This window comes from Cardiocondyla obscurior, linkage group LG16 (assembly GCF_019399895.1).
Source record: "Cardiocondyla obscurior isolate alpha-2009 linkage group LG16, Cobs3.1, whole genome shotgun sequence".
Taxonomy (NCBI): domain Eukaryota; kingdom Metazoa; phylum Arthropoda; class Insecta; order Hymenoptera; family Formicidae; genus Cardiocondyla; species Cardiocondyla obscurior.
In genome coordinates, this window is record NC_091879.1 from 1,484,964 (window position 1) to 1,510,274 (window position 25,311).

At 38.4% G+C, this 25,311-nt stretch overlaps 1 protein-coding gene and 1 long non-coding RNA gene across 2 annotated transcripts; one reads left to right on the forward strand and one right to left on the reverse strand.

Annotated features, from left to right (window-relative positions):
- The first annotated feature begins 2,270 nt into the window (after positions 1-2,270).
- Positions 2,271-13,517, forward strand: LOC139108894 (uncharacterized). The gene is made up of 4 exons (XR_011546740.1): positions 2,271-4,134; positions 4,294-4,331; positions 8,071-8,574; positions 8,691-13,517. It is a non-coding gene; the product is annotated as an uncharacterized lncRNA (long non-coding RNA).
- Positions 13,518-19,261: 5,744 nt separating this feature from the next.
- On the reverse strand, positions 19,262-25,276 carry LOC139108884 (4'-phosphopantetheine phosphatase). The gene is made up of 13 exons (XM_070667536.1): positions 24,775-25,276; positions 23,946-24,228; positions 23,681-23,864; positions 23,506-23,598; positions 23,128-23,275; positions 22,809-22,999; positions 22,380-22,654; positions 22,168-22,320; positions 21,996-22,083; positions 21,720-21,924; positions 21,465-21,622; positions 21,172-21,341; positions 19,262-21,057 (listed from the first exon to the last, which is right to left on the reverse strand). Exons 1-13 carry the CDS (start codon positions 24,887-24,889, stop codon positions 20,712-20,714), a joined length of 2,409 nt encoding a protein of 802 aa, XP_070523637.1. The 5' UTR covers positions 24,890-25,276; the 3' UTR covers positions 19,262-20,711.
- Between the last annotated feature and the right edge of the window lie 35 nt (positions 25,277-25,311).

A 25,311-nucleotide genomic window follows, 5' to 3' on the forward strand; every position in this document is an offset into this window, starting at 1 on the left:
TTGTGATCAATGAATTTAATCTGATTAAATACAGAAATTATTGCAGCAAACGATTACACGAATATATTCTTTAAACAGCGTGATGCGCTTAATAAATTCCATTATTAAATTCCATTATGTGTTTACAAAATTGTCAAAGGAGCATCCAAAAAAAAAAAAAAATTGATTCAATAAACGGTAATTAAAATTAAAAAAAAATATTAATCTTAATAATTTGTACCTCAATATTAGAACAATGGTTGAACGATTCGCAAGTGCGAAGGAAAATAAGACAAGGCGAGGGAAATAACAAAGTAATCGTTTACGTCGGCACGGACATTTAAAAGAAACCGCGGGGGCGCGTGTGAGAAAATTATCATTAATTAAGGCCGCCGCGTTGATTGCAGTAAATTAATATCGATTGTGCAATAACGTTACGGTGCGCTGTAAGGGATGGAAGGGGAGGGGGGGGGCGAGTAAACAATTAAAGCTCACGATGGGACGCGATTAAGGCCTGGCGGAGCTCGATAGCTCAGGAAGGAAGGCCGGTTTATCGATCCCCTCCGCTCGAGAGTTACCGTACCGTTGTTTCCGTAACGTAATGTCGCGCCGTTATGCAGAATTTACGAGGTTGAGGTGCTAACCACGCGAGAGCCGTGCCATCAATTTTTATCACACTCACTTCCGAATTAAGCTTAAACACGATATTTCTCTTCGGAGCGCACGGTGGATTTATTGAACGATTACGCCGGAATCCTATAATTTGCGTTACGACCCGACTGCGCATTTCTCACATCGGTGTGCGCGAAGCTGTCTATACTTCTCTTTTTTTTTTATTTTTTTTTTTTTAATATCTTGTCGTTTATTGAAGAAATATTATCGACGCCTCGAATTCTCTGACAATCCTTCCCGTAACTCGAGAAATCTGAATCCCGAGGCTGAACAATTTAACGCCGAGCTTTCGCTTATTATCTGATAATTATCGCTTAATTATGTTCGAGCAATCAAATTAACATTTTTTAATTTAGCGTTACTTATATAGATAAATTTGAAAATGCAATCGTTAATTATATTTTGTTCGATATTCAAAGAAAATGTCACGCTCGGTTACTTAATGTAATTAGCGGAGTAATTCAATTTCTATTCTCGCGAATTTTTAAAATTATCAAGATATCCGATAATTTTCTATTTACGAATACAGAGAAAAAAAAAACAGATTCAGAATTCGCATTTAATTCAAATCGCTGAATAATTAAGCCATTGAAAAATATCCGTTAATCGCGCCACAATTACCAATTAATTAACGCGTGATAAAATAAAAATGTACGAAAATGACATTTGTGGCGAAGACATAGCCTGTAATATATCTTGGCTTCGCAGGCAAGATATTCGTGATATCGATCGTAAAAACTGCCCATAAATCGCCGTTAATTCGCGTTCTCGCGAACAATTTTAGAGAAGTAACGACGGATATATTAAAGAGCTCGTTATTAAATTATTGTATACTCGACGCAGTGGTCGCGCGGGTACCGCGCGATGTTATGTTTAAAATGCTCTAGAGTCTTTATTTATTGTACAAAACGCTGGACATTATACATAGATATATATACCATGTAAGTATATGTATAAGTCACACATACACGATCTATAGTACCTAATACGATGTAATCGTATGCTTATTGTGTGTATAAATATGTAACAATAAAAAAGTTCTTCGACGTTTCACGCGTCTTTATACGCCTCCCGTTCCCTCTCCTTACATCTCGCGGGTTATTTTTCACGGGAAATAATAGCCGCATGCTTTAAAGTGCGGAGCACTTCGAGGATGTGCTTTCTTCCTGCGATATTAATTTGCGAAACTCTCGCCTTACGCGGCCGCGTCGAAAGCGGCGAGAGCAACGGTTGCAGCCGGTAACATAATGCATTCTAACGTAACGCGTTACGTCACGTAACTCGGTTCTGCAAAATGCAACGGAAAGTTTCGGGAACTTGCTGCTCGCGAGGGAAGTCTCGGGCAGGCGGAGTCGGGAGTGAGCGAAAAAGCTTTCCGAGCCGCTCATATATTTGCATTGACGAGCCCGGAGGTAAGACGCAAAATCTACCATCGGCAAAATCGCGAATGCCAGACACTGATAGGCACGGGAGCGATCTATCATAATCGCTCGATACGCATCCCGCATTTATTTAAAAGTATTGGAACAAAACAAGAACGCTATTTTTCGAGAGGACTAAATTCGTTTAATCTGTGGTCGACGACGCGTTACCGTTTCAAAAAATCCTGTTACAAATTGTGACAAAAAAATTATGGAACTTACCGGTCTGCATGAACGTCAGCGGAGTTGTGAGATTCTGCTGGTGACTGTAACAAAAATAGAAAAATATTACTTTAGACATGCCAGTAAGTTTACAAGATTAATAAAAAAAATAGATAACAATTTTCTTTTCTTTTTAATTTAATTTAAAAAAATTGATATTTACCTATAAGTTGCTCCGCCGATGCAGGATGCCCGTCCCGGGCCTGCTCCTCCTCTCAGTTTGCGTGTCGAGTCATCTTTCCGCGCACAAGTAATTCGCGAACGCGCCCGGATTGATTACTGTCGCGAAAATTACGTACGCACGTTACTTTTCGGCACTCCCGTAAAAAAGACGCCCGGTAACTAACGGCACACGCGAAACGCCCGACGAACCGACTGCGGTTCGTATAATTACTAATATTCGGCGTGCGGCACTTTCTCATTTAACGATGCACAGCAGCTAATCTGCAACAGAAAAATGAAAGAATTATTTAGCAGATATTACAGTGAAGCATTTAATTCGGAAGGAAATGTGATACTTACCCAGGGGTTGCTCCGCTGGTGCAGGATATACCCTTCCTGGGCCTCTTCCTCCTCTCAAGATGTCTGCCGGATGTCGGGTTGGTCCTCCATTGGTAGAGAGTTATCTGAAACAGACAAATTAAAGTGAATATTCTATTCTGTTCAATGCGTATTATTCAGCGCGTATTGTTTTTATCTTACCGCGCCCGTATTTTGGTTGAGGGTGACCGGGCGCAAATCCCAGCGCTAGCACGGCTAGCGGCGCACCGCCCTTCCTTCTCCCCGCGCTTCCCGCGCCTACACCCGTTGACTCCCGGACTTGAGCAATGAGAAACGAGCCGACTGACTGCCGCCACAGCACAGTATCCTTTCCCCGTGTTCCTTGAGGTTGCTCCGCCGATGCAGGATACACAGGACGTGTCGCGAAGACCGACACTCATCGCGTGATCAACGTATCTGTTCGACTGCGCAATGGGTTGCATCGACCGGCAGCCCGCAGCGATCAGGCGATCCGTGGAGCGCTGTGATTGGTCGGCGCGCTAAGGTCTTCTATCATCTCCCCCCATCCGTCGCCAGCGCCGACTACATAGCTCAGAGGTCAGACACGATCGCTGATGGTTGCCGATGACGAAGAAGCGCCGGTGCCGGGAAAGTTCGCGAATTCTTCAATGGTTTCCTTCAATGCGCCATGATTGATACGTTTACGCGGATGGCACCACTGTCCATCTTTTCGCGAGAACGAACAGTACGCGTAAAAAGATCTGTGTATCAATGAGTCGCAGGATTTATGTCGAGTGACCTCTGAGTGAGATCGTCTCTACGACGAACAGTGATAACTATTGACGAATATCTGGAATATATTTGCGACGTTCGCGAGCAATGATCGCTTGCTTGATTGCGGCGTTCATTCCATGAATATCCTGTGGCATGTAGAGTCTATTCCTGATACGTCTCGAGCAAAGAAATGTGATCACCGAGGATCAAAGGAGGAACAGAAACGCCAAGTTACTTAAAGACTTTGTTAATGGTTTCGTCAGGTAGTTTATACATTCTCATATGTTACGTTTCATGTGAATTAAGTGATCGACAGATCGACACTACTCTCTGTGCAAAGTGCAAGCCAATAGTGATTTCTAGGTTAACGAAATTGACAAGATTTTACAATATCATGGAACTGAATGTCATCATGTAACTTTAATTGAGTGCTTTTGATGAGTCAACTACATATAATCTTTGGAACTGCACCTGACACTCGTGGAATCATGTGAAGCCAGCCAGTATTCCAGAACACCTCATCGTTGTGAACTTTCAATTATTCATGGGCAACTTTTGGTTCGCTGTTAGTATTTTATTATTTTATTAGACCTGCTTTATGTTGGATGAATATTAACTGATAAATATTTTTGTACGGAATTAATATTTTAGTTAATTCTCGAAGCAATTAATATATAACATTGTAATGTGTGGTGCTAAAAACTGAATGTATTATGTGTTACAGATGCAACTATGTTTCTTTGCTGCTGCTCATCGATATTGGTGAGTACTGGTTTTTCTTTCTCTCTCTTTTTTTTTGCTTTAATGCTTGCGATAATGGATCTATAAAAATATGTACATATTTAGTTGAAAGCAAGCATAAGAGTATTACTCTACGCATTATCTTCATATGGATATAATCTCATACAGGTAATGGGATGAAATGAGTTGGCTAAAATTATAGTATAGATTAATGATCTATTTAATCTTGAAATTAAACTATTAACTTATTTAATGTACAATATTTCGAAGTAAATAAATTAGTAGAGAAATGGCAAGAAATAAAAAGAAAAAATTGCCAGAATTATAATATACGTGTAACAAACAAAGGTAGCTCGGTGAAGAAAGTTGGATAGAGTTTTATTTTAAATAATTCTGCGGATAATTAATCGCTTGGAAACTTTTTAAATACTTTAAACTAAATTGTTTCAATTCCTCCCTGCACTTTACGCCATTCGCCCCTTTTGCTGGTTCATCTATCAATTATTCGCGTATATCCGCTATGTACATTCAAGTGATCCTTTCTCGCATTTTTCCCAACACCGTCTTTCTATCTCTTTTTTCGTATTCCTCGCTATCCTGCGTCCGATGAATTTTTTATCTGCATTTTTTTTTTTTAAACCAGCTAGGAGCTTTTCTCTCCCTCGGTTTCCATTCTTCCTTGCTGATTCTCTTCCTTTCATTGTCAGCAATTCTTTACTCGTCGCTTCTGCGACCCGTATGAGGTCGCGGGAACTCAAAAGAACCGAGCACATAGCGCCAGAGTATTTCCCTGGAAAGTTTGAGTTGCGTTTCAACAAATGACAACGAAAGCGGGAGTAGGAACTGATTTCGATTACTTTCCAATATTTGAAAATGGAGTGCGAAAGTTACTTGCGGTTTAAACTTGTTGCACGTTTTGGTTTAATATAAAATTCGTGAAGAAAATGAAATCTGAACCCTCGCCGATGAGATATATTTTTTTAAACAACTCTTGATACTCTGATTTATTTCCATCGCTTATTAAATGAGTCAGTCTATTTGTAATGCAGCTCAAATATTTTAGGAAACTGCGTTAGTAAAGATATCATGCCGAGCACGTTGAGGGAAGAATTGCTTGACGTGTTCCGGCAAAACGCAGTATCCATTAAGCCATCCGTTTAACGATCGACTTCCCTAACAACACGCCGATTACCTCATCGAGGAAATTAGCATGCTAATTATCACGTGGGCGCGACGGCACGCGGCTTTTCGTTGCGGCGTGGCACGACCTCTCGTCAGGCCGGGGGGAGGGAGGTAGCAAACAAGACCTTTAATAAATCAGCTAATGGACGCACCGGCGGAATTGCCGGGCTAATTCCGGGTCCAGGAAGTAGAACGGGTGACAAGGCGGGTTACGGGTAAAATTCCCGTGTGTAGGAGTTACAGGGCGCATCGCGGCGGGCCGTGTATTCTCGAGTTCGCTTCGTTTTACGAGGCACATGCGAGTAATAAGAATTACGTTCAATTAGCCGCACGTTTTGACGCGCGTAATTTCCGGTTACAAAGTAAAGCTTGCACGCCGTCGCCACTGGTCTCGACTCGTTAGACGTCTGTAAGCTTGTTAACAGATCGGGTGGGCTCGAAATACTTAAAAACATCTCCTCTCCTTCGATTATTCTCAGCGAAAAATGTTTTTTTTTATTTTACTTCCGCGTGATAATAGATTCGAATCCACATCGTTTTGTCATATTCCGCTTTAAGACACGGTGCTGAAATGATACGAAGACCGGATGCGCAAAGAGAGTCATCGCGTAGCTTCTTATCCCGCGAAGTCCTCTCGTGATTATCTACTTTCTTAGACGAGATCTCAATAAATCGTTCTTTACCGCGGCATGGAGTTAATCCTGCAGAAGCAATCTCATCTCAACTTACCGTACACAGATCCCCTCGTGCTGGCTTCGGAAATGTTTCCGGGGTTTAACGGATCCCCGACCGCTACGGGTGAGGACCGCGAAAAGGAGTAACGTTAAGCGAACTAAATCCCGGCACGATGTAATATTTGCTTGAAATGCTATTCAAGAACCGGGCAAAAATTTTCGACCGCGAAAATTCGCGGGGAAAGTTTGAGGGCGAGTGGAATAACGCGTTGCTGTTTTTTTTTTTTTTTTTTACGTGCATTGTTGCAATCGGCATTTTACGTGCTTTTAACAGGCACATTGTTTCCTCGTGTCCATTTGAAGCTACGGTGCTTCAGTCAAGCAAAACTTTTCTCCTGCGTCAGAGACCGTCGTGCAAAGCGTTTTCGCTAATTAATACGGATCCTCCGCGAAACGTATCATTTATCTCGTAATGCAGGCACATATTATAAATCAGCTCTCTCTGCAACGTGCAAGCGCGACGGTCGAAACTCGTGCGAGCGCGTTCATATTTTTCCGCACTCGTAAAACTCTACGGACATTCGACTTCGAATTTCGCAGCACACGTTCGGCTTTATATATATATAAATTTTTTTTTACTTTTTATGCGGTATTTGATTTTACACTATCGCCGCTCTGAATCGTAAAGAATCAGAACGCACACTCGTTTCCCGAGCTTCGAATATGATATGTACTTGTTACAAAGCATTTGTTAATCTCAATTCTTATTATAATTGACAATTTTTTTTTTACAATCCGGTATAATCTACCGTGGAATAACGACGATCTTTTATTTTCTTTTTTTATTACCGTTGCGTCTTTAAATTTTTATTATCCTGAATCTTTAATATCGAAAAATACATTTGTCAAAAATTTATTTCCTGGCATTAAATTTTGTGACCGCTTCGCAGTTAAGACTGTCTTGGTAAGATCGATTTAATAAAGACTTAAAAAAATCCTATATATTAATATGTTCCTGGCCAGGACAGTTTTCGCGATTTTCCCGCGCCTCCCCCGCAACCACCAGCGATCGTATTTGGCGCTCGGCGACGGTCCGGGGGGATGAAGGGGGACCATAGCGCGCCGACCAATCACAGCGCTCCATCGATCGCCTGATCGCGAAGGATCTACGCGACCCGTTCCACAGTCGAGAAGATACGCCGGCCACATGGGGAGCGGTTTCCGGTTTTCGAGACGGATATCGAGGCATCTGCGTGTATTCTCTCGCGGCTTATCGTCGCGTACCTATGTCTCGCCTCGCCCTAGAACCCTACGAACTGCAGTGCCTTGCACAGAACACCTAGTTGCGGAAATACGGGCGCTAGCACGTGTCGCCAATCGCTCTGCAATTTCGCGTATTCTTTGTCGCGGCTCAGAGTCTCCACCCGTTTCGAGCAAGTGATATTTGACGAACTTAAGAAAGATAAAGTGCGCAGGGAACATTTTATACCGCGGCCCGTCCCGACTTCGTTTTACGTCGTAGCTAGTTTTTTGTGTCGAGATCGAGGACTTATCGGGAGTGCGTGGACTGTCCCGCGAGTGTTCGGTGCGCGGAAGGACGACTCGACACGTTCCATCTATTCTATTTCGGCGGGGCAACCTCAAGGAGCACGGGGAAAGGGGACGGGGGCTCGCCAGCGGCGATCAGCCGGCTCGTTTCGCATTGCGTAGGTTCGGGAGTCAACGTCGGTAGGCGCGGGGAGCGCGGGGAGCAGGGGGAGACGGTGCGAGCTAGCGTGCTAGCGCTGGAATTTGCGTCCGGTCATCACCCGCAACCAAAACACGCGCGCGGTAAGATAAAAACAACACGCGCTGAGTAATACATTGAATAGAACAGCATATTAACTTGAATCTTTCTGTTTCAGATAATATTCAACCATTCGAGGAGGACCAACCCGACATCCCGCGGACATCCTGAGAGGAGGAGGAGGCCCAGGAAGGGTATCCTGCCCCGGCGGAGCAACCCATGGGTATATATCAATTTTTTCTTTGGATTTTTAATAACGTTTTTTAATTTTTTCATTTAATTAAATTTTATATCTACTAAATAATTGTTTTATTTTTTTGTTTCAGGTCAAGAGAAACTCCGCTGCGTCGCATCGCTCAGTGCCGCACGCCGATTCGAAATTATACGAACTGCAGCCGGTTCGTCGGTCGTTCGGGGCTGCCGATAGTTACCGGGCGTTTTTTTTTTACGATTCTTTTTAATACGGGAGTGTCGAAAAATTTGTTAAGTGATTTTCGGGATTTTAACTTCACCCGGACGCGTTCGCGAGTTTCCAGTGCGCGGAAGGATGGCTCGTCACGTCCCATCTGAGAGGAGGAGCAGGCCCGGGACGGGCATCCTGCATCGGCGGAGCAACTCATAGGTGAGGATTAATTTTTAAAATAAATTAAAAAGAAAAAAAAAATGTATCTCTTTTTTTTATTAATCTTGTTAACTTACTGGCATGTCTAAATTAATATTTTTCTTTTTATGTTACAGCCACCGGCAGAAATCAACAACTCCGCTGATGCTCATGCAGATTGGTAAGTCGCATGACTTTTTTTTATAATTTGGTATTGGGTCTCTTAAATCGGCAACACGTCGTCAACCAATATAATTATTGTCCCCATTATAATTAATGTGCCCAATTAAAATGACGCGCACGAATTGGGACTTATTAAAAAATAGCGCACGCAAAGCGTGTGCATGGATTCATCAAGTAATCATAAAATATAAATTAAATTTTAGGAAAGTAAAGAGAGGTTATTTTCTTATAAAATAAATTTTAAATAAATATTAGGATAGATGTGTAAATGGCTCGTAAAATTGCTTTTGCGTCAATGGTTAAAATCGAATAATTTTAATATTTTAAAAGAGGTTTAGTTAAAGTTTTTATTTTTTATCTCGAGCGAAATATTCGAATTATAATTAAAAGATATTAAAAACATAAAGAGAGAGTTAGATTCTTCCGGATTTATTTAAAATCCATGTATAATGTTCGTGTTTCACACGGCGTTATCCACGAGGGACGAGATTTCAATAGTTTCAGGTATTATGGTTGAGCTCTGTTGAAATGTTACCGTAACAGGGATTGAAGAGCAGAGTATGCGGAGACATATTATATATTTACATTGGTGCACGTAGTTAATACCGCGTATAGAGAGCACTAGACCGTTGTGTGCATTGGATCTGCTTTCTGTGGAATTGCTTCACATCTAGCGTTTATTATCTAGATCGTACTTCTGCGAGCTTATTTATTTGTCTTTGCGTATCCGTTCCGCGACTTGCGGAATAAATTTCGTTAGATAATTTTCATAATATATTTCCTTGACACGTCTCGCATTCCAGAAATGTGCAATTAAATTATTAACCGAAGCCATTTTTACGAAATCTATATCCGTTCTACATCTATATATTCTACATCTATATTCGATAAATTTGCAGAATACCATTCTATTTATAGTCTTTAACGTATTGCATAATACAAAATATAATTAAATGATTAAACACGTACATAATATATATTATAGCATTTTGCATTATATATTATATTATGCAATTATATTAATATATAATAACACTTAATACACGTTGCGTTTTAAATAATTATCACAAAAATATATTTTATCAAAATACATTATATACAAAATATATATGTAAAATATATATGTCGAACGCAAATATAAAATATGTTAATATATAATATTTAATCCAATTCCACATCGTGCTAATATTGTTAAAAAAAATCTTATTCGCTCGCCGCCCAGCGGCGGAGTTGCTCAGCCTCCATAATTTTATAACATACAAATGAAAGTTTTAATTATATTAGAAAGGCTGACAATAGTTTCCACCGTAAAAAAGAATATTTACGCGCTTCTAATTAGTTTATTAGTTAAATAATTAAAAGTAAAGTTTTTCTTTTTTTTTCTTTTTGTTATCTAAACAACAGTGCTATTAATTTAATGGAAAGAAAAAAATATATCCTTACCCCCAGGGTTGCTTCGCCGATGCATAGAAACGAACATAATTAATAAGTTGAAAACTTTATTGCGGTTGAACTTTCTTGGTTTCATCTGCGAGGCGCTTCGAGATCACGTTCTTTATCACTCGTGATAAACCGCGGTGAAAAGGGAGTGGACAGCTTAATTCTTTTTTATCTTCTTATTCCGTAACACACGTATCTCTCGCTCGTCATCTTCTTCCCGCTTTCTTTCCACGCGCGCAGCTCGGGGACTTCTCCCTTACATTTCTCCCGGGCCGCGTCTGAACTTAACACGTGTAATTCTTTAGAGTGGACATACACTCGGTGTTTTCGCGGCCTGATAAAAACAGTATACGACTGCGGGCGACGTGAACTTCCGTGAGTTTCGCGGCGGTTCGAATTTCGCCGACAAGCGCGCGCGACGCTTCGTACACGCGAGATATTTGTAGGCATTAATATCAAATGGCACTGCTGCTCGCGTTCAACGCGCGTAATCTGATATTTTCGGTTATTACGTTTCGACAATGAATGCACGGTAACGATAATAATTATGATAATGATTACATTACGTTACTGTAGTAAGATAGCGGCCAGGTAATGCAAAATGCAACGTAACGCTGATGTGCATACTTAAATTAAACACGATATTATTTATCTTTCGCGATGTCTTTCTTCTCCCGTTGCTGCGACGGCGGAAAATAGACGCGGCAAACACCTCACGTGTCGATCGATGAGTTAAAGACCCTTTACAAGCGTTAAAAAATTTTTTTTTTTTTTTAAAGAGCACAGAACTCAGATACAAGTTTCCCTTAACTTTCCCTTACTCGTTTCCACGAGCGTCACGATTGTTCCACGCAGATGGCGAATGTGACAATGCCCCGAACGCGGATGCTGTATCTGTCACAGGTAATGGACACACATCTCGATAACGTTCGAGCTCGACAAGGCGCTCATTGTCACCCTCATCGCCACAGAAACTCGCTTACACTCGCTGGTATTGATCAGCGCGTTAATAGTATCGATTAAAGAGAAAGCGCAGTATTGATTAGAATAGATAAAGAGAAGAAAAATATATATATAAAAAAAAAATAAAAAAATAACACAACAAAAAATAGCCTCTTCGATTAGATATCGTTCACATTCGTCATAATGAGCAATAAAGTCGTTATGTCGCGCCGATAATACTCGCCCGTGGCTCGCTCGTGATCGCCGGACGATTAAATCGCCAGAAAAGACTGGCGTTGCTTATCAAACGCATAATGAAAATTAAATCCCGGATCGCGGTCTGTCCGGACCGGATCGACGGTTGGGAAATCCTGTTGCACAACAGCCCGTCGTTCTCCACACTCCGCGCGAGAAACGCCTCGGTGCTCCGACAAGCGATCGTTGAGCTCGTGTGTACGCGGCGCTTCCGTCCATGTGCCTGTGCCTGCGGCATTATCCGGCGGTTCGTGCAAAATTCGCGGAGGCGTGATCGTGAGCAATTCCCTCACGCGCCGATGAAGCGATCCTTTCACCGGGGGATCGCCGATAGCAGGTGAATAAACAGGCACGTATGCCAGGGACCGGAGGGTTGAGCCTGGCACTTCATGCTGGCTGCTAATGACGCCGCGCTAACACACGCCCGGTTGAGAAATATTTTTCCCGCCTTCTCCGAGGTATCCGCTCGGGTTTTCGATTTTTACCCGCGTTAATCCGTATCTTTGCACCGCGGACAGACAACAAGTTGAAAAAGCACATGGCGTTAGAAAGAAAAATATCTATCTCTTTGATGGCGTTCAGGCCGTCTCCTTAGCTCTTCGCGCAAGGTTCGATACTTCGCTTATTTGAAATAATTAAGTGCTTTTCAAGCTCGTCTCCTCGACCTCGTGTTACTTAAAGTTGACTTTCTGGAAGTGTGTGGATTTTTTTTTTTCTTTTGTACCGTACGCGTAAAACACCGCTGGTAGAATAATACAAATTAAATTTAGAAGTATAAGGTATTTTTATTTTTTTATTTTTTATTTTTTATTTTATTCTATCAATTATCTACAATTACGATATGTATATTGTTAGCGTCATGTAGCAGCGTAGGAAGGCGTTGAAGCTGTTTTGACGTGTGAATGACCCGAGGGTACAAAGTGTATATAAGCTTCCGTGTGCTCTCACCATTTTAATCTGCTCCGCTCGATTTGACTCTCGAATAAACGAAGGCTGTAAGAGAAAAAGCCGCTGCAGGAAACCGTCTATTATAAAAGGGCTGCCCGAAGTGAACTCGGTTTCTCTCTCTCTCTCTCTCTCTCTCTTCCCCTCGAATTAACTTTTAAAGTTCTTGTCGCGCACTTTCTAACGCTTTGAATAAAACAGCACACTAAATTATGCAATTCGACGATTCGTAAGCAACGCAAGGTGTTTCCGAGAAACTAATGCTATTAACTACATTTTGCTAATTATTGTTATCAAAATTGCACCTCGCAGCATTCTTCGTTTTATCTTCCTTCCTTGGCTTATCCTATCTACAGTCAGTATTGGTGAAAGAAAAAAAATTAATAATTTTTTTATATTAAATAAGCAAGCGCGCTCACTTCAAGTAGCTTTTACGCTTACTGAAGTGGAATATCGTTGTTGATTCCAAATCGTAACTTGACGCAATCCTACTAATAGCCCTGTGATAACGAACTCGGTCTGATATTGCGGTCAAACTAATGAGGGAAGCTTTCTTGCGAACGCGCTCGGCCGCGTAATAATAGAAGCGCGGGAGACAACAAGGTCTTTAAGAAGGTGGACCTTTGCGTCCGAGAAGACGCATCCGTATATTCCACCGTGGCTTGAACAAGTTGCCTCTGTGTCTCTTGGAAATCTTTTTGCTCCGTTTCCCTCGCGTTTCCCTCGCGAGTACGAAAGTCCGACCGAAGGCCCGCCGTTGAAATAAAACCACCGACGCAGTTAGCGATTAACAGGAATATAAGTTGCGTTGATTCAAAGAGCGCCGAGGTCACCGACGATTGCGACGATCAACCGCGCGTATACGATAATTCGCTTAAATCGAAGGAGAACCTTGTTGGTAACGAGCCTTGTGGTACTAGTTAACCGCTTGTTAAATTTCGCTCGAAAACCCGCGGCACGCGAGCCCAAGTTTCGGGCTGCTATTACTTTTTGTACGTATTAAAAAGACGTTCAAGTAAAAAATGGAGGGATTTATAGATTTATAATTAAATCGTTTAATTCTAGCTGTAAGTTATATTTAAAGAAACTTTTTTTTGTACGCTTTGCTGTTAAGGTTTTAGTTGAAAATTAAGATTGCTTCTTGTATTTAAAGAAACACTTTTCTTTTTTTTTCTTTTTTTTTTTTACATTTATTATAATAAAATATTAATTGAAACAAAATGTTAGATACAATGCAGATAAGATGTTTTGGAAAAATTAATTTTTACGTAACTACTTATGAAATAATGTTATCAAAATTTATGAAGGCTCTTGATATTTACAAAGATATTCATTTGATCAAAGTCTGGATTCCATAAACCTTTTTGATTGCACAAACGCGTATATAGGATAATTACGGAATATAATTGATGCTCTCATTATTCATGTTTCTTCGCGGTATTTTTCCGTATAACCGTATGCAAAGGTATCTTCCGAGCTTCCGTACAGAAGTTTTAATTCGAAATACAAACAAACGCTCTAAAATCCTCGTATTTTTCGCCTCTATTTATCGAAGCGGACTGGAGAAAAAGCTCGTTGTGCTCTACTGTATTCATAAGACTCGTTATTATCTGACAGCTTGTTATGGCAGTAATGCATGGGCTTAGTGTTTCCTCAAGAATTTATAGCGACCTTGGCGCAAAGAGGAGAACCTAGGCCGTCATAAACGACACAAGAGGGATTCAGTAATATAATGGGTTGACTCATCAATTAAGATTAATTACGGTCTTTTGGTCGTTCCTTTGTCGGAGCTCTATAACGTTTTTACGCGAAATCTAAGCCGGTAGCGTAGTAATCAAACTATTCAAAGTATTAATAACGAAATGCTTTTTAACGGATATTATTTTGTAATAAAATACACTTAGAAATTATCAATAACGCATACTTTGCCGAGGTATATCGCATGTTATCTGTTAATTAATATTTTAAATATGGATTTTCTATAAACATATATGTCTATACACATCAACATAGTTGCACGTATTTTACTTAAAATTATTAAAAATTGTTTACCTCTTAAAAAGAAGAAGCATTACAAAAAAAAAAATAAAAAAAATAAAAATAAAAAATTATCTAATTATTTAAATAGTAGATTTCTCGGAAGAAATAAAGCCCTCGTAGTTGAGAGTGTTTTACGGATCGAAGTGCGATAATGTGAAAATAACAAGTCGCTGCGAAGGTCCTGAGAAAGGTATCTATTACGACGTGTGATTTTCAACAACAGACAACGTCATGCTCTTAGCGCGGGCGGTGCGGTTTCGCATCCTGGAAACGTGTTCATTAGCATACTTCGATTAAACAATGTCCTTAGCAAGCGCGTTCTCCTCTCACGGGTGGGATGGGAAGTAAGTGCACGGAGAAAGCTGCGGAAATGGTCCGCGGCGATACCAGCGGGCGAAGCGGAATTATTTATCTCGCGCTGGCCGCGTGGCGTCCAGGACCTTGATAAATAGATCCTCGCGCGAAACGTTGCAGCAGGTTTCCGCCAGTCCGCACTCGAGAAAGGACCATTAGGTAGGGATCCACCGTGGCGGTGGCGGCGGAAAAACGAGAACGAGGATAAAGGAGGAAAAGGGGGGGAAAAGAAAAAATAAAAAAAGAAAAAAAAAAATGAAAAGCAGATCGGTCGGCATGCGGGGTCGGCGGAATAAAAGCGGCCGTTTATAGTCACCGCTGGTTGCTGCCCGTTCTTTTTCATCGGGCGCATCGCTATGGAAAATTGAAATAATTAATCGGGTGTCCGACTCCGTTTTTCCTCTCTTCTCGTTCATCCTCTTTCTCCGTGGCTCTTCCGCCCCCGATCGGAGGATGCATCCTGCCGTTATCGTCGCGCCCGCGATCGCGGCTATGAATCGCATTAATCAACCGACCGAAAACCGGAGTTGGCTTTCCTCCGTCTTTAAACACGCGTAAAACACATCCCGGCGTATTAGTTCCCTCACCGCGGAATCGAGCGGTCTACAGCCGATGCTTTAATCATTTGCCCAGGGGGTGCAAACGCATAACGCAAGAATACCCGATAACGTCATAATAACTCTTCGATAAGCCATCTCTCGTGCGATAATACGCCGACGAGTCAATATCGTGTAACGTTACAATAACATAAAATGATTAAATGCGCAACGCGGCCTCGTGTTTTGTATTTTAACGAGTGCGCCGCGAATGCGCGAGATGCGATCCAATTTCCTGGACGATAAAAAAATTAACGGCGAAACGATGAGATTAAGCATTACCGTTGTGACAGTAAGGAACGTTACCGTGATTAAAGAATCACTTTGCGCGATCATTAAAGTATTTTACTTTATTGCGGCCGTTAAAATACGCATCTCGTATTATCGCGACCGAACGTTTCAACGTAGCGATACGTGAAAGCCGCGCTTACGTGATCTGCATCGCGGCCGTTTATATTATTTAATTTTGTTAATTAAAATATTAGTCGACAATTCGAGCCGCGCGCAACACGAACTCGCCCGGAATACATATCTCAGTTATTTACACGATTTGTCCATTCGGGGCTGTTTACAAAATCTTGTAAGCTCCTCGATCTAGACGAATCTACAATTCGAATCGGAAATCAGAATTCCATCGGAAATTTTACGCGCTACGTAATACGGAAAAATATTTGAAGAAACGGATGCACGCGCGTACGTACGGATAAAATACGTATTGTACAAATTCAACATTTACCGCGTACAAAAGTGTAAATAAATCGTAAAAAAAATTATATATATACTCTGAGAACGGATCTCACAAAAAATAAATTTCATATCCCCAAAAAGAAACCATCTATTTTATTTTAGGCGACGTTACGTTCGATCTTTCTAGCGTGTACATGACTCCGTTTATCGTTTAAATAAGTAATACACCTGATTGCGGGTCAATTGATATTAGCGACTAGGTCCCGCGCGGTTTCGCGGTAAGCACGTACGGAAAATCTAGAACGCAACGAAATGACAAGTGCGCTTTTTACAAAGTGCACTTCGGCGAATAATGAATACGCGCGTGCATGGCTCACTTTTTACAGCCCGCGTAATATAAATAAATGAATAAAATCCTCTCGTGATCCGCGTCAGATTGTTTCGCAACGGCAGGAGCGCATCCCGGTTTGAAATATTGATCTGGTCGAATTGCGGTGTTCTATCAAAATACATTAAAAGGACAGGCGGTTATGCTCCCCCTTCCCCTTTTCCTCTTCCGTCGAGAGATATATCGGAGGTAATGTAAACTGCGACACTTCCGGCCTGCTCGATCGATTCGAAATATCCAGTGACAAAAGTAAATTGATGCCGCGCGAAAGAAGAATGCGCGTCACAATCGCCCGCGGAATCTCTTCTGCGTGCGCGTGCACGTTCTTCGTTAAATCTATAGCGTCGCCGTGAACTCGAAAAGCATTTGTGCTTTACACGAATTCAATTTTTCCTCCGCTCCCATTCGTTCCGTCGCGTTTGTAGCGCGTAAAAAAAATTCGCCCGGCAAAAATCGCTTTATTGTGCGCAGTGTTTTAATTGCGGGCCGCGCCGTGGACTTTCGCATAAATTTCGTGAATGTTTTTCTTTTTTTTTTTTTTTTTTTCCGCTCTCCCTGAACCCGCGCACGAAAATTAAACAGTTGCATGCAAAATAATAGCGCGACTGCTCACGCATTATTGGCAGGTAGAGAAATTTCTCTCTTTACGTACAATTAATTGGAATTTTCATATAATACGATTTTGATAGGAATGGCGATCGTTGATTTTACACGAATTAATATGAATACCGTGTACGTGTGTTAATGCGCGTTGTTTATTACTCTAAATTATTTATTGTATTTTAACCATTCATTACTTTATTATAATTTGGTTATTTGAACAATTCAACATTCATTAGAAAGGGGACATTTTTATTTCAAAATTAATTAATTTGTTTAAACCCATATTTCATTTAAATTATTGTACGGCCACAAATGCGACAACAAAATTGTGTTCTGCAAATCATATGGAAATCGGAATATTCGGCATCTCTGTAACCGACGTTAAATATAACAATTTCGCATCATATCGCTCACGTAGCGCAGTTTCAACACTTTAATTAAACGTATTGTAATTCCTTGTAGATACGCATTTTACGTACATTTGAAAGATTTGAACCATCCAGTTTGAAAAATGAAAAATTCTATTCTAACCAATGGCGCGTGCAATTCGCGAGCGAAACCATTCCTTTGCACAAAAATGTTATTGGAAAGCTTTGCTTTCAGTGAAAGCTGCCAGCTTTGCAATTGCATCTAGTTGATATTGGCGGTCTTTTTTCGATTTTTGCGAAATTGTTTCAATTTTATAAAATTCCTTGTCATATTACATCGAAATCGCGGCGGCGCGCGATTCAAGTCGCGCATACCTAATTTATTTCTTAAATATTGCCAAATTATCGTATAAATTTATATAGAAATACAATTTGCTGAAGTTAAATCATCTTACATAAATCGATAAACTGCACGACAGACGTAATTTCCTTCGCTAGTTCGTTTTGTCAAATTTCTATCGGTGTCATCTAATATAACATAGAAGACGTTCGGCGAAGCGCGTACGGGGAGATAGAACACGTTGGCCGTCTCGTGCGAGTGGCCCTGTATATTGGAGATGAAAGATTCATGGAGCTCGATGCAGCGTCGAATCTTAGGTATTTATTTCATGTAAGATACACGAGCCTGTATTTTCCTCTCTTGCAGAACACGATGTCGCATAATAATGGGGCTTAATTCTTGGGCGTTTACAGTGCAATGCTGCGTGTAAAATGAATGAATTTTCTAGCGACAATTATTTTACAATAATGTCCTTTTTCTTTTTAATTAAAAATTTTAATTTAATCGAACTCACACGCAAGTTAATTATTTTTTTCTGTTTTAATATAAAATTTGAAATTACAAAAGTTAAACAGTTAATAGATTTTATATGATAAACTGTTAATTAAAAAAAAAAAAAAAAAAAAAAAAAAGGTATGTTAAATATTATCGTCGAAAGTACGAGCTGTCGTAGAGAAATTCTATTTTTAACCATCTGTGCCAATAATTCGATGAGGCGACTGTATAGGATTAATAGCGTATATAGCACATACAGATTGGAGGTGATATCTGAAGGAGTATCGATTATCACACCGGTACAAATTGGGAGATAATTGGCTGTGTCAGCTTGCGCGCACCGGTCTGGTTTCTCGACTGGACAATATCGTGCAACGGGAATTTAATAAAGCTCCGACTTGGACACTGCGTAGAACGTGGCTAAAAGAAATGGACGCGAAGCGTGTCTAGCATGCACAGGACCCTCTTTCCTTCGTTTTTGCCCTATCAACCAGTCCGCCGCATTTCCCAGTTCTTTCTTTCGCGACTTTTTTTTCGCTTCCTTCCTCGGCTCTCTTTATACTTTTTCATGAATGAAGTCTATTTTCGAACTTTATTTCCAAAGTAAAAGCTATCGATTGGTGTTATAGTACCTACTATAGATTTTTTTATTATTTTACTCGTTTTATATTTAAAAGACGGATGGACCTTTTTTCTATTCCTTCGTTACATCTGATTACGAAATTTTTACATATTTTACAACTTTGAATAAAAAGACTTCTAATTATTAAAAAAACGCGTGGAAAAAGATATTTTTTCGACGTCTGTAGACCGAGATATTCTTTTCATAAAAAATTTATTATTATTGAATTTCGTTATTAAATTTAACTTTGTCTTGTCATATTTTATTAAAATTAATTTCTTTAAAGGTTTTAAATAGGAAGAATGCAATTATACTTTGCACCTATTGACTTGTGATTAAAGTACGTATTTGTCACAGATAAACAATTTTATTACATAACTAAAAATATTATAAATTATTTTTAAATATATACAGGAAATTGGGTGAAAATAATAATTAGAAGAACTTCGATAGAATTTAAAATATCGCATTTATTTATTATCGTAACAGGAAGAGACTAAATAGAATAATATCAGTTCTTACAGTTTGCACATATTCATAAAAATAATAAATACCACGCGGAATTTCGCAACATCTTTTTAGGCGTTTTTTAATATATGTTAAAAGCAAAAATATATTGCATTTAATAATAACTGACATTCTGTGTAGTTGTACGGTATACAAATCTCGAAAATTATAACTTAACTTACAACGGAGACAAAAGAAAATTACATCGTACATACGTATTTGCACTGCTGCGTTATATATTAATTACAATATATATAAATATATACATTTTATTATATATTTACAGAGATAATTTGAATTTTATTTATCACGCGAAAGAATTGCTTTTACACGATGTGTCATAAGTACATTTCATCTTACTATGTCACTTTATGCATTCATCTCTCTCGTTTAATCACTAGTACTCTCCGAAATTGGACAGAATTGATAATTTAACTCAGAATTCATTAACCTGATTAGAACTAGTTCCACAAATAGTTATTTCTGTTTGTTTTATATTTATCTCATTAAATCATAGTATCACAGAAAATTTATTTATTATTATGTAGTATAATGTAGAGATTTTTCTTTTACAAATTAATATACATTTTTTTTTAGTAATTACGCCAACTGCAAATTATGTATAAAAACAGATTTATTGTCTTCAACCAATTATTTATATAACGTTTTTAATCATTTATAATATAAAATTCAGCACTGTTTGCTTATATACATAGTCCTAGCTGTAAAAAATAAGATAATTAACGACTTTTTTAGCATTAATTGTGACTGTATGAAGAAGGTTGAGCGTATTACAATAAATCGTTAATTTACAAATTAAAAAGTTATTAAACAACGATGTTGTTTTAGAATTTACAATTTTTTTAGCTGTTTTGTTGATTGTATTTAACATGCATAGATATTTACGTGGTAAAAAGTCATACTCTCTTCATTCGCATAATTATAATGAGATAAATTATGAAATATTATTTATAGATCTTACACTTTGATTTCAAAAATATTTAAACTAAGAAATCCAGAATTTAGAAACTAATGGCATGTTAATGATAATTTTTTGAGAACTTGAAAAAACCAAGAACACACTAGTAATACATCAGTTATTACTGAAACATACTGAACAGTTATTATAATAAAAATACAAAGATAAAATTTTATTGATAGATTATCAATAAAATATTTTCTCTCAATAGTCTCTTATATTATATTGACGATTATCTTAGATGATCACATGACGTATCTGTATGTTTAAATCTAATTATCAGTGCAGATTCGATCATATTTCTAAAATTTAAGCGTATTTGCGCGTTAATTCTTAAAATTCTTTTTTTTTGGAAAGCAATGTATCATATATTTAATTATTAGTTGGTCTGGAAAAAATCGTGTATTGCTCGTTTTACACCGATACTTCGTTCGTCTTTATATCATTAGAATTATCGCATTTGCAAAGTTCTGTTGCCTCGCCTGTACATTTTAATAGGCAACCGTCTTTTTTTGCATCTGAATTTATTTCAATATCTTGGGTCTTGTCTATCGATGGTTGCTCATATTTGCATATCACAGCATACATATCGCCACCTAAACGACGCGCTAGCCATCGATTTTTTACGACTGCCAATTTTAGACATTCACATTTCATCTTAGCATGAAAATTCGTATGTAAAGTTCTACCCATTCCTTCGATGACTATGAGATCCACGTTGTGTTTCACCATTGCAAGACACAGTTCCAAATTCAGACGACTAGTAAATGTCAAAATAATATTAGTAAATTAACATATGCATATTAAATTATAATACAGCTTTTACATTACAAATAAAATATCGTAATTATAATATATATGATAAAACAAATACCTGAGATCCAAACAAGGACCTGCTTGTGCAGTTTCCATAGCAATAAGAGTATTATTCTCTAGAGCCTGTTTGATAACGTTACAGATTTTTGAAGCATCTCGTAATGTAACGACTAATTCAGGATAAGTTACATCATTCAGAGCTGGCATAGAATTAGCGCACAATATTACCTAAACAAAAAAAAGCATGAAAATCGTATTGCAAGCAGATAATTTTTATAAATGATTTAATAACAACTTTTTAAAAGTAGTTAAAAAAATATGAATTAAGCAAATAATGTCAGTAGAACTAACTTTAGTCCCGCGTTGCAACAAATCTCGCGCAAATGGTAGAATTCCAAGAACTATATCTACACCGCTATTGTCGACAAAAATGGCTGCACAATTGTGAGGTGGTCCATTCAGTAATCTGTGTATCCAATCGTCTAAATTATCTTCTAGCCATGGTCTACCTATAATTTTCATAATAAAATATTATTTCAACGCGCTTTTAAAATTTACAAAAAATTAGAAAGAGAGTATTGTATTAAATCTCATTACTAAACTTACCCGGAATTTTTACTTGCGCTTCTTCAAAACCAAAATCATCGGTTTCTAATAACTTTGCAACATCTTTTGCACCCCAATCAAATATATTACCACTAAGCACGCCAAGAATCAAAGTGTTTATTTTTTCTGCTCCTTCTAATTTGTCTAAAGCAGTTATTCGATCATGTAGATGTTCCAATGCTTTTTCATTTTCTTTTCTTTTTTGCTGTAAATAAATCATTATATGATATATAAAAGTTTCTTAAAAAGTAAAAGCTTATAAGTATTGTTACTTACATGTAAATATGGATCTGGAAAATCGAATTCTTTCATGCAATGTTCAATGGTATCCAATAATATTCTAACCGTAAGTGCTCCATATGCACTGCAAATTTACATTACAAATTAATAACTCAATAAATAAAGAACTGGGTTTTTACGCGTATTATCATAACGACGATAGACTTACAAAGGTTGAGCGTGAAAATAATGCAATCTGTTAATGTATTTCTCTTTCAATTTTAATCCTCTATCTTTTGCTGTCGGACTATGCGGTTGACTGTGAATAGCTCTCGACACAAATTTATCCACAGATTCTTCAAAACATTGCAGCCAATAGTCTCTATAAATATAAAAGTTTTTATTTTATTTGAATAATTTGAAATTAACTGGAGGTCTTACCTTGCTTCTTTATCCTGAGCGAGATCTGTAGTATCAGGATTATAAGACGAGGGATCTTTCAGTAGTGGACAAAATGTAACAGCATATTCTGCTTGATCGATTTCTAATTGATCGACTTTAATTCCGAGATCGGTCGATACAGAATCTTTGAAACTCGATGACCCGGCATAATTTTCCAACCAGCTGTATTTGTCTGTTTGTTCTGTACCATATAAATATGCTCCAATTGCCCCAAGGTAACCTTCATGGCGAAGAAAGAGAGGCGTTACCTTATCCTAAATAATGGATATGTGACAGCAATGTAAATTATAGAGTTACAAAATTACACATGCATCTTGAACTTTAACGTTTAATTAATTAAAAAAAAATTATTTTATTCAAAAATATAACTCGATTTATCGAGAGAATTGCAAATAGATGAGGACTAACATGAGAATAATATTTGATAGAATAGGAGATGGCGTGCATTGACAGTGGATGGTTACGAAGAAAGTAGCCACCAAAATAAACCTTGTCCAGATTATAAACTGTTGCATACAAACTAGCTATGTGTCCAATATCATTGCTAATAGTGAACAATAAGCTCCTCGCTAGATCGGCTTCAGAAAATGTTGGCTTCCCTAAAACATTATTAATAAATTTGAAGTCCCTTGTATAAATTTCATAGCTGCTAAATTCTCTTAGATTTTTCACTCTTACACGAAGAAAAATTTTGTTATGCAAATATTTATAACATTATTTTTCTTACCACAAGCCACCGCTTTGCCAAAAGATGATGCAATAAGTTCTCCAGATAATCCTTGTGAGGAATAATCGCCGCCATAAATATCTTTCACTAACATATCTACATTACGGTGATCTCCTCGTTCTGCAAGTTGCAGCAATTCGTCAAAGTCCTAGTAGGATGTTTTTAAAGTCATTGTTTTAATACATATTTATATATACAATTCACATCACTCAACGGTACTACGACGGAGTAGAATCCTCTCGTATAATAATTTATTTCACCATAATTTCATTTCTAGATATTTATAAAGATTAAACATAATTCACGTCCAAATTAAAATATTAATTAACGTGCGTGTGCCATAACAGTAATAAAAAAAAATTTACATAATTATCATACCTTTCTCTTTGTAAGTAACCATCCCAGTCCCCAAAATGTGCCGCCTCCTGTAGCTGTACCTCCGACTCTTTCAAATACTTCGTCCGATTCTACCTATAAAAAAGAAAAAAAAATCTTTATCGGTAATTTGTCGTTAACTTAATAGTTATAAATTTACCAGATATCTGTTACTTACTTTAAGAATACTAACTCCACTACCAACGTTAACTAGCAAATATGGAAATATGTTAGGTCCGGCTGGTTGAAATTTATATTCAGGATTTGCATGTCGGTGGTATTCGAACGCTTCGCATGGTATATTTTTAAGCAAGAAATTACAGCCCTTTATCAAACAGTGTATCTCGTCTTCTTTATCAACTCTAAAGTGTTATCTTATCAATCAGTAAACAATTCAAAATCTGCTTGGGCGAACAAAATTGAAAGTACAGAGTAATACTTACAACAATCCTAGTTTCTCTTGAAGCAATGAGGTATATTTAAATGCTCCACCACCAGTAACTTTAATACTTTTCCCATGAAAACGTTCAACATCCACTAAATTCTTTTTGACAAAGTCTAAGCAGTTTTCAATATATCTAGTCTCAAACTTAACAAAATGCAGTCTGTTGCCCTCAAATACTTTATATGCTCTTTCTCCACTGTTCCTTAAACCTTCCTCGTCTTCATAAAGCGCCTTGCGATAACTCACCGTCGAGTAATAGGCAATTTTGGTTAGTGATAATCCTGAAAATATACAATATTAATTAAAATATAAACTTTACTCAGCTTCTAAAAATTCTGCAAAACTTGCACATTTTTTCGTAATTGATTTCTTTGTCTTAATCGCGACAGGCAAAATCTGATTAAAATTATTTAAATGATAGCATTATTTCGAATAATAGTGACATTTAAAATAATTTTTTTTACACTCGAAGTATTTACATTGAATAATTAGAAGACGTAACATAAATATTCCCCTTTCAACATTCATAAAAGAAACATAAAATTAAGAGAACAATTAGAGAGAGAAAAAAAACAGACAATGTATGAGTAATTCATTAATTTATGCTTCACTCGACTATTAACGAATGATAATTATACAAGTCGAAGCGTATCGGTATAATTAAATACGCGATAGTGTGCCGATCCGTATGAGAGATATCACGTTACAGTGCTATGTTCGTGTACGACGCAAATGTCAACCGCGGTGCGGTTTCCTCGCAACGGTCCGCGTTAACCTCTCGCAGGGGTCAGGAACCGCGTAGGGATCGATCACGATCGGCAACGTACCCACGTCTATGGCGAAGGTCTGTGCATTTTTTAAATTGGCGAACACCTCGACGGCGGGCGGCAGCTTGATGCATCGTGGATGCGATCGTTCCTCGCCGTCGATCTCCGCTGCCATCCCTACGTCTTGAATACGACGATCAGCTCCGTTTCTTCCACGTTTGTGCGACACACCGACACCGCGGCACCTTCACAAATATTTAACGCGACTGGCAGGTGGCAAACGCACCTACATCACGATCGGCTTTTAGATAAGCAGCCCGCGATCCATCGCGACCGCAATCGTACTTTGTCTCGAGGAGGAAGAATTCTTCTCGCAGGAGTCGAAGGTAGTTTTCATTTCTTTTTTTTTTCTCTCTCTCTCTCTCTCTCTTTTTCGCTCGCGAAAGCTTTCCCCTCCGCGGCACCTAGAGATTTATTTATCTCGCGTTTAGTCGACCGGCGCAAATTTAAAATTGGTTGCGACAAACATTTGTTTACATACGTATGCACTTTGGATAAAACGAGCTGGTAGATAGAAAGACAAAGAGGGATGAGGAG